At 38.2% G+C, this 10,190-nt stretch overlaps 2 protein-coding genes across 2 annotated transcripts; one reads left to right on the top strand and one right to left on the bottom strand.

Moving 5' to 3' along the window:
• Positions 1–4,852: 4,852 nt before the first annotated feature.
• On the bottom strand, positions 4,853–6,465 carry LOC106297129. The gene is made up of 2 exons (XM_013733412.1): positions 5,268–6,465; positions 4,853–5,031 (listed from the first exon to the last, which is right to left on the bottom strand). The coding sequence occupies exons 1-2, from the start codon at positions 6,463–6,465 to the stop codon at positions 4,853–4,855; spliced, it is 1,377 nt and encodes a 458-aa protein (XP_013588866.1).
• A 2,011-nt stretch (positions 6,466–8,476) lies between these two features.
• LOC106296745 (protein STAY-GREEN LIKE, chloroplastic) lies at positions 8,477–9,900 on the top strand. The gene is made up of 4 exons (XM_013732969.1): positions 8,477–8,818; positions 8,982–9,326; positions 9,426–9,572; positions 9,669–9,900. The coding sequence occupies exons 1-4, from the start codon at positions 8,645–8,647 to the stop codon at positions 9,774–9,776; spliced, it is 774 nt and encodes a 257-aa protein (XP_013588423.1). The 5' UTR covers positions 8,477–8,644; the 3' UTR covers positions 9,777–9,900.
• The last annotated feature ends 290 nt before the right edge of the window (positions 9,901–10,190 follow it).

The raw sequence follows: 10,190 nt of genomic DNA, 5'->3' as shown, positions 1-10,190 counted from the left end.
TCCATAGCTGGTGTAGATCGAAGAGGACACGAACCTTAATTTTTGGTCACGCCATCGGGGAAGACAACTTCTCTCCGATGGGCCAATTAAATGTTTAGAAGCCCATTAACATGTGAACAAACGAAACATAACTCGATTAAATGAAACGCAGAGTTTTACTTATCTGAACACGTGTCAGCTCCAGAACGCATGACTTTCTGACGTGGCATCATAGGTGGCAGCATAGAAGAGAAGTAAACATATTTATATATATATATATATATAGATATATATAGGATATAGAGCATACATGCTAGAGAAGCAAAATAAATTACTTGCAAAAGACATTTTTATTGTGTTTATGTAGTTAAAATATTTTTGGAAAGTTTCAAATGCATTCTAAGTCAAATTAAGTAGTGTACCAAATGTTTTCGTAAAGATCATAGTACACATTTAATGATTTTATGTCAAATATATATATATATATATATGGGATTAATATTTTGCTCGACTTTCTATGTAGTCGAGTTTCTATACAATTAAGAATATATGGAATTAAATGTTCCAATATACGATATTTCCTCCTTGAAAGCCCGTATCGAAATTTTTGATATTAATGGTTTAAATTTTTTTGGTTACATCAAATATATAAATGTTTTTTTTTGGTAGATGGCAGGAGACAATAATCTCCTACTTTTTATTCAAATCCAAACTTCGCTACAAGAAAATCTGTCTAGCTCTACCAGTCCCATGAATATCATCCGACAAGATGGAAGCAACATGCTCCGGAGCAAACTCAAAATAATGCAAACCGTAAGATAAAGAAAAAGCATAATTAGCTAATCCATCTGATAGACAATTAGCCTCCCTATACACATGCGAAATCTTGACTAACCAGTTTCTTGATATGAAGCCATAGCACAAACGTACTAGGAATGACAAGGGATGATTCCTGAATCCCTGTCTTAAGAAAACCCACCACACTCTCGGAATCAACCTCCACCTCTAGCCGTCGGATCCCCTTATCCCATGCTATACAGAGGCCGTAATAAACACCCCATAACTCCGCCAATGGGGCTGAGCAAATCCCAATATTGATTGCAAAGCCTCCTCTCCACTCTCCATATTCATCACGCATACCCCCACCTGCTGTAGCCAGTCCCGGATTTCCTTTAGAGGATCCATCAGTATTCAATTTGCACCAGCCATTACCTGGCTTACACCATGCGATCTGTCTCTCCACACGCGCACCAACGGTCAAGCGGGCCGCAGTTTCTTAATTGCTAGTATCACCTCCTGAGTCTTATCTTTAACAAACTGCACGCTATCTCGATACTTCCCAGTTTCACCGAAGACATACCCACACCTCCATTTCCAACACCACCACACAGTCAATGCAAACATTGTAGGCCATTGATCTCTATTAGCCGACGTATCGTTTGTGAGATTCTCATACAGCCATTCTAAAAGTGGTTGATTAAAGAACCGTTGTTGTTTTCTTAGGTTCACAAGTCTTCTCCATAGTCCCATTGCAGCAGGGCAATCTCGAAGGACATGAAGGATTATGTCTCGTCTCCATTCTTGGGCACATTCCATTGTCACTTAAGTGTCTCCGCTTCCTCTCCATGTTCGTCATGATAACTTGGTGCGCAACCAACCATAAAAAAACTCTAACTCTTTCTGGTACCATAGCCCGCCAAACCCGACTGTAGAAAGCCTCCATATTTGGTCTCAGTGTCTCGTCTGTTGTCAAGAGTGCATACGCTGATTTCACAGAGAAGAGACCATTCTTACTTCCTCCCCACGACATCCTATCCCTAGCCCCTGTGACATCATCGATCACCACCGAAGCTAAACGTAATCGATTCTCCGTCGATTTGTACGGTTCAATTTGCTGTGTTATCCAACCTATCCCATTCTGCCATAAAATCACAAGCTTTTGCCTCCAACAGTGCTTCCGGAATATCCACCATACTCAAGCCATGTAGAGGTTCATGCAACAACCAATTATCTTTCCAAAACCGTACTCGGCGACCATCTCCTAGTATCCAGCAAGCTCCTGGAATCACAACTGCTCGAATTCCCAACACCAAGCTCCTCCACGTCGGCGACCAGCTCCCCTGAGGCACCAACCATGATGATTCATGTATCTCACCTACACGAAACTTCTTAAGCAAGATTTGCACCCATAATCCATCTTGTGTGTTCAACAATCTCCAGCCGAGTTTAGCTAAGAGAGCAATGTTCATTTCTTTTGCTGATCTTATGCCCAGTCCCCCCTCTCTCTTTGGTTTACAGATTTTCTCCCAAGACACCAAATGTTGTTTTCTGATCCCTTCACCACTCCCCCAGATAAAAGACCTAGCAATTTTATCCAGTTGGAACAAAGTCGACACCGGCAATGCTATCGAGCTCATCGTGTGAACCATAATTGATGAGAGAACAGATTTAGTGAGAGTTATCCTTCCAGCTAAGCTCAAAAATCTCCTCTTCCAACCAGCCAATTTAGACGAAACCCTCTCAATGACTGTCCCAAAAGTCTCTTTATTAATTCTCTTCTGCAAAACCGGCATGCCCAAATACTTTCCCAACTCCTTTGTGCCTTTGATTCCGCTTTCATCACTGATAAAATGAGCTAAATCTCGATGAACATTTTCAGAGAAGAAAATTAGAGATTTATCCAAGCGAACTTTCAGTCCTGATGCTCCACAAAACGTCTCCAACACCTTTCGTATCACTCGGATCTGTGATACTGAAGCTTCTGCAAACAAGATCAGATCATCCGCAAAGCAAATATGTGATAAAGCTGGGCCACCTCTAGATAACTTGATTGGTTTCCACTCCTTCTTTGCAACAGAGAAGTCAATTTGGTGGCATAGTCCATACATAACACAAAGAGATATGGGGACAAGGGATCTCCCTGTCTAAGACCACGTTGAGGTGTAAACGCTTCTGTTCTCTCCCCATTCCACAGTAGACTCATACCTGGATTCATAACACACTCCATTATCCATTTGATCCATATATGTGGTAACTTCGCTGCATTAAGAGTATCCTCTAAGAAGTCACATCTGATGCGATCATAAGCTTTCTCAAGATCCAGCTTAAGTAACATCCAGCCTTTTTTCTCTTTTTTCCTTTTCATTGAGTGAACCGCTTCCTGTACTACCACGATGTTATCAGTGCTAAGTCTTCCTGGGATAAAACTGGCTTGTGCTGGACCTATTAGTTTTGGCATTAGTGTCTTCAGTCTCATCACCATTTCCTTTGTTATCGTCTTGAACAAGACATTACATAAACTAATAGGCCGAAACTGCATAATTCTTTCTGGTTTGAGAACCTTTGGTATAAGAACCACCATTGCATCATTCATGCCCTCCTGAAGAACTCCAGATTCAAAGAACCCTAGCCCACACCGAGTTACTGATTCCCTCACCACATCCCATGAGTCTTGGTAGAAGACAGGTTGAAAACCATCTGACCCTGGTGCTTTATATTTACCCATCGATCTCACCGAAGTCTCCATATCCACTGCCGAGAAAGGCTTATTTAAGCTCTCCAGTTCATCACGTGTAAAGTCAGTAAAACCAACCTGGGGTAGCTATCGAGAGATATATCCTCAGTTGAATACAGTCTCTTATAGTAGTTCATTGCTAGTTGCTCCAACTGTTCTGACTGGTCAATCCAGTGGCCATCTTCACTCTTCAGCATCTCTATTCTATTCCTCTTTCTTCTCACAATGGTACTCGTGTGATAGTACGTCGTGTTTCTATCTCCAAGCACTATCCATTTCTCTCGTGATTTTTGGTACCAGAGCACCTCCTCCTGTTCAAGGACAACATCAAACTCTTTTTGTAATGTATCCTCCCTTGCCAACAGACCATCTGATGGGTTTCTCTCCAGTTCCTCCTGAACTTCTTTTATATCCCCGAGCAGTTTCTCTTTTCGTTTGATCACATCTCCAAATATCTCTTTATTCCATTTCTTAAGTTTCTCCTTCAAAGACACCAGTGCCTCTGGAGTACTCATCTCACTGTTCCAAGATGTTGATAGTAGCTCCTTGAAACCATCATGCTTAAGCCACGCAGCTTCGAATCTAAACGGTCTCCTTTTCTGATATCCTTTCCGCTCCGGCTCCATTTGTACATACATTGGTGCATGATCTGAAGCTAAAAAGGAAGATGAGTGACTACTGCCTCCTGCCATCTCACGCGAGTCTGCGCACTACACAAAACTCTATCAAGTCGCTTCGCCACAAAGTGCTGTGTATCTTTACCTCTCCTCCAAGTAAAGGTATTTCCTCTGAATCCCATATCCACCAGAGCTAAATCATTAATCCAATCCCCAAACGCCATAGAGTCTGGTGAAAGTCTACCATTCCCTCCAGATCACTCATCCAATCTTAAAATGGTGTTGAAATCACCACCCACTATAACCGGTTCATCAATATTCTCTAACATCCGCTTCAACTGTCCCAGAGACCACTCCTTCGACTAACCGTAGGAGCCGCATAGACCGCAATAATATGTATAATCTCAGTCCCAATCATCACCCTCGCATGCACAAACTGATCCGATGATTCCAACACCGTAATCACTCCCGCTTGATCTCTCCATAAAATCCAAATTCCACCACTTTGACCAATAGCATCTACACGAAAAGAGTTGTCAAATCCCAGGTTGTGGCAAATCCTCATTGCTTTATCTCCACTCGCATGAGTTTCGAACAATGCCAGAAAATCAGTTTGATATTTCTTCAGAATATACCTAATAGACCGTCTGAAATTAGGTTTATTTGCTCCCCGACAATTCCAGAATAAACAATTCATCATCATAATTATAAAAATCTCCGATTGAATTCCCGGGGCACCCTGTTATGCTAGGGATCCCACTACCTCCTCCACCTGCACCGTCGTCGGTTCTTCCACCATTTGCTTCTCTGTCTCACTTCTAATGATCTCCATCGGATTTTCTAACCCCTCATCTCGCAGCTGAAGAAGCTTAGGCATAACCTTGACCTCCACACTATCTCTGAAAACTCCACCAGGTCTCCCTGCATACATATTCTCCACTCTCAGTCATTTTCCTGATGTCGACAGGTTAGTCTCTCCCTTAGTCGGCCCAAAAACCAATCCTCTAACCGGCCTGTTAGTCGATTTTTTGGGCCTTCCTCTTACTCCCTCCATTATTTTTTATTTCCATTCCATCTCTCTTTATTTCCTCCATTCAAATTAATACTTCCATTGCTACCAAAAACTAAGGATTTCTTCTCTTGTAAGGTTCCCTTACCCTTAGCATTCTGAATGTTTACCTCCTGATTCTCCTTATCTCCCTCACCAGAGATCACTTCCTCACTCGGTTCCCCCGTGTTCGTATCCGTACCAAGACTTCCGTACTTGTTTGATAACACAAGATTCTCCGTTTCCTTAATATGTTTTGTTCCTCGGCCATTTCTATCAACCTCCTCATGTGATTCCCTTGTCATGGCAGTCACCGGCCGAAGTAACGGAGGAGCTCCTCTTCTCGATCCCCTTGCCTTAATAAAACCCTCCTCCTGCTCTGGTAGTCCTTGTTTGGACGCTAGCTCAACAGATACTGACCTCTCCTTCTGTATTGGTAAAGCTGCCACTCGCTCCGCAATCGTTTTTGGGCAACCATGTACCAAGTGTCCATAGATACCACACTTTGAACAGATCTCCGATAGTCCCTCATACGCTACGAAGTATCTCTCACCATTAATCAACACCGTTCCTTTCAAAGGTTTAGCTAGATTCACCTCCACACAAATTCTCGCAAAACGAGCCCTTTCGAAGTTCAATGTAGTTTGATCCACACAGATCGGCCTGCCCAACCCCTTAGCAATTCCAATAAAGATCGATCGGTGATAAAAGTTCACTGGGATATTTGTTAATCTGATCCAGACCGGTGTTGTAACGATATCATCTCTTAGCGGATCGAACTCCGGTGACCAGGCTCTCACCATGAGGTAACTTCCGAAAGCCCTCCATGGTCCTCCTGTTAATGCCTCCAGATATTCATCCTCCTTCTCAAAACGGACCATGAAGAACTGTCGAGGTAGGTCCATCACATACATCGATCCCTTCGGACTCCATAATTCCCTTAGCTTCCTACTCAAGGCAGAGATCAGAACATTCCTCCCCAAAACCCTAACAATCATACACTGCTTCCACATCCCGTTCATTGCTTCAAGTACCTCGTTCTCAATCGTGATCGATGGTTCTCCATCTTCTCCATTCGGAAAATCTACTCTGAGCCTTCTCGACACAAACACATCATCAATCAAAGCCTCTGGAACCGGCATACCTCCTGCCGTCGTACCCACCGCCTTTGCTGCCCATGTGGTCACCCTATCGGGCGGGTCTCCTGGCGGTCTCGATCTCTCCCCCACATCCATCATGGCATCCTGATCCTCCGAATTCAAAGCCCTAGTTTCGTTTCTCGCCAAAACCCTAGTCTCGCAGCTCATTCTCTTTTATCTCAAATTGAGTTTTATACAAATGTTAATAAAACCATATAAGTAAGAAATCTCAATAATAAATATTTATATTAAAAATACTATATAGTTATGTCACTATCAATGAATATAATTATATAGCATATAAAACATATAAAATAATTATTTTGATTTATTTACCATAAACATATCCCCTAGACTATATTTGCGAAGTGATTTTGCCACATGTCATCTCTACAATCAATTTTACAAAACAAATATGACATGGCTACTGAAATTGATGACATGGCTTCCGAAAAAATATGACATGAATAATTTTATTTAATGTTGAGTTATATTTTTTGCAAACTTATTAGAATATGGTAATAATTCATATATTACATTTAATATTGATATTTCTTTTTGGTAAACTTTTTTTAAATAGGGTAATAGCTCATACATCATCTATCAAATAAATATATTCATATATAACATTTCAAATTTTGAAATATTATTAATTTTGTATAATTATACAATTTGTATTACCAAAGCTTTCAAAAATTTCTACAATTTAGAAAAAGTTAAATATCTAATCGTAAGATCATTAGTTTATTATATATCTACAAATTTTATAAATATTGTTTAGCAAATTTTTGATAAATATACAATTTTATATCATTTTTATTAGTTTTATACAAATTGATTTAATATATATCAAATCTATATTAAATATTAGTAAGAAAATAGTAAAATTTATAATATTTAATAAATTTTATTTTTAAATATAAATTAGATTTAAAAAATTTCTTACTGCACATGGTGCAGGAAAACACCTAGCTATAAATAAACAAGAGGTATTATGTTGATTTATGTGATTACCTTAATTTCCTATATATTAATTGAGAAATAATTCATTACTCTAGCAAGTGCAAGATTTTATTAATTAATATTGTTCAAAAATCTTACGAGAGATCGATACAACTAAGATTTATTTAGAAACTATTGAAATTACTTTGCGAGAACATCAATTGCACAACAAATTTGATTTCCTAACCCTAATCTCCTTTCTATTCTTCACAACACCGACATAGAATATTTGAAAGTGTCGATTTACAATTTGAAATGGTAGCATTTTTAAAGTTCAGGCCATTGTTTTCTTTAAATGGGCATAGAACAGTTTTTTAATGATTAACTAAATGAGTCACGTACATAGTAAAATGTGTTTTGGTTTAAAAATTGTTTAATACCCAAAATCAATATTAACCAAAATCATTTTCGTTTAAAATTTTGTAGCAATAAAAATATAGGATTGGGCAAAAAAATTTGAATCCAAAAAACCGAACCAAAGCCTATCCAAAAAATAGTACTGAACTTTAACCAAAATTGGTTAGATATCCGAATGGGTTCAAAACTTTGGTATCTAGAGAACTATAACAAACCCGATCTGAAATATTTCGGATATCCGAATATATCCGAACAAGATTTATATACTTAAATATATTAATTATTTTAATACTTAATATCTAAAAATATATAAAAAATATATAAGATGTTTATAAGTTGTTCAAAATACTTGGAAATATATACAAATAGTTATAAGTACATGTTTTAAATAGCTAAACGATACTTAAAATACCTAAAATACTTAAAATATCTATTGATTTTTTATCCAAATATTTAAACTAAACCAATTTTTATGTTAAGTTTAAGTATTTTGGCATATATTATTCAAATTTATATGGTATATATTATTTTTATTTTAAAATTTTAAAAAATTTAAAGTATATGAAAACTTTAATTTTAGAAAAAATTTAAATAGGTTATGTGAACTCAAACCTGAACCAGGCCCGCAAAAATCCAGTCCGAATCGAACCGAATTAAACCAGATCCGCAAAGACCCTCAGAAATAATCAGATTTTACAATATAAAAATATAAGTTTTTAAATAAATATTTTATCATCCTCAAGGCACGGGTCTTACTAGTAACCTATTAAGAAAAGATAATAATATTTGGAGAAAATCTCAAATGAATTGTAAATTGTTGATTGTGTGGAGAAAAAAGCTCCGCAACTCAGTTTGTGGCTGTGTATCTTTGAATAATAACATCTGCTCTCCCACATATCTATCTCTCTCGAAGACAAAAATGGTGGAAGATGAACAATGAAGAAGGATCAGCTCATGCATTAACCCTGCTGTTACGTTCCTTCCTCTCATGGCCTCTCACATCCTTCCTTATTACCACAATCCAGTTCTGTTTTGTCCCAATCGAAAATTCATCGGCCACCATCACCGTTCCTGCGGCAAGCTCCTGAAGACAAGAATTAGGGTTCCTCGAAGCTCAGCCATTAGCGACGGTGGCATCTCCCACAATACTTTAGTTTCCGAGGTGAGCCAAAGATCTTCTTTTTTCTTTTTTTTTTGAAAATTTTCGCCCATATTTGTGGACTGAGAGAGGCGAATTGCGAAAATATCTGATCATAGATTCACTTCTGAACTCGATCTCACTGTTATATGAAATTGAACTCTTCATGTTAATGATTGTGAATTAGGCTGTAAGGCTTTTAGTTCCACAAGCAAACTTTGATTCCTCAAAGCTCAAAGTGGAGTTCTTAGGGGAGATATTGGAGGCTAAAGCTAGCGGAGGGATTATAACACCACGCACATATATTCTTTCACACTGTGACTTCACCGCTAACTTGACCTTAACCATCTCAAACGTCATCAACCTGGATCAACTAGAAGGCTGGTACAAGAAAGACGATGTGGTTGCTGAGTGGAAGAAGGTGAATGACGAGTTGCGGTTACATATTCATTGTTGTGTTAGTGGGCTTAGTTTATTGCAGGATATGGCTGCAGAGCTTAGGTATCACATATTCTCCAAGGAACTGCCTTTGGTTAGTTTTCTTCCTTCTTTTTTTTTTTTTTTGGTCTAATTGGTACAAAAGAAATGCAGAAATGAGTTGTCGTAAACTCTTTGGCATTGTGGTTCATAGGGGCTAAAAGCTGTGATCTATGGAGATTCAGTCATGTTTAGAGAGAACCCTGAGCTAATGGATGCTTATGTATGGGTTTATTTCCATTCAAGCACACCTAAATACAATCGGATTGAGTGTTGGGGACCTCTCAAAGACGCTGCAAAGGTACATTACCTTATTCACCTTGCTCCTTAACTCTCATGCTTCCTTTCATACAGCTGAAATCTTTGGTCATGTGTGTGTTTTCATTTGGTGGTGAAGGGAAAGCAGGAAGGCAATCGTCAAGGCTTCTTGAGTTCAAAAACTTCTTCGAGGAAACTGATTCAGCCTAAGTCTATTTTTCATACCCTGTTTACATTTCTTCTGTGAGACAAGTTGTACATTCTCCTCTTCTTTATTTTTTTGCAAGTGATGAGCATCTGACACAAGTACAATCTGCCAAATTTCAATTGTTCATACCCGAAGTTCTTATCAGAAACTTGTTCGTAAAACATCTTCAGAGTTCCATTTGAATTGATTATAAACCCGCACTTATCTAGCTTGGGGACTAATATAAAAATCTCTTAGACATTAATTTATATAGAACGATATTCGCAAATTTTCTATTACACATTTATTGTAAAATTTTACATGAAAATGATATGATTTTTGAAAATTTAGCCACTGAATTTTCTCTTTTGACCCCACAGAAAATAAAACCTAATTAAATGATTAAATGTGTTCACGAAACGATTTTTGTTTTAGTTAAATTTGGCACATATTAAGTTTAGGGAGATTTAGGTG

This window comes from Brassica oleracea, chromosome C6 (genome assembly GCF_000695525.1).
Source record: "Brassica oleracea var. oleracea cultivar TO1000 chromosome C6, BOL, whole genome shotgun sequence".
Taxonomy (NCBI): Eukaryota; Viridiplantae; Streptophyta; class Magnoliopsida; order Brassicales; family Brassicaceae; genus Brassica; species Brassica oleracea.
The sequence above is the reverse complement of the archived record's forward strand: the minus strand, read 5'-3'. Positions and strand labels throughout refer to the sequence as shown.

Bases quoted from the DNA above. Each gene is read 5' to 3' on its own strand.
- LOC106297129 (XM_013733412.1), bottom strand. From the start codon at position 6,465: ATGAGCTGCGAGACTAGGGTTTTGGCGAGAAACGAAACTAGGGCTTTG. The intron at 5,032-5,267 runs GTAAGGGAACCT...ATATGTATGCAG, and splicing joins AAACATTCAGAATGCTAAGG to GGAGACCTGGTGGAGTTTTC.
- LOC106296745 (XM_013732969.1), top strand. From the start codon at position 8,645: ATGGCCTCTCACATCCTTCCTTATTACCACAATCCAGTTCTGTTTTGT. The intron at 9,327-9,425 runs GTTAGTTTTCTT...TGTGGTTCATAG, and splicing joins TCTCCAAGGAACTGCCTTTG to GGGCTAAAAGCTGTGATCTA. The intron at 9,573-9,668 runs GTACATTACCTT...TTGGTGGTGAAG, and splicing joins CTCTCAAAGACGCTGCAAAG to GGAAAGCAGGAAGGCAATCG.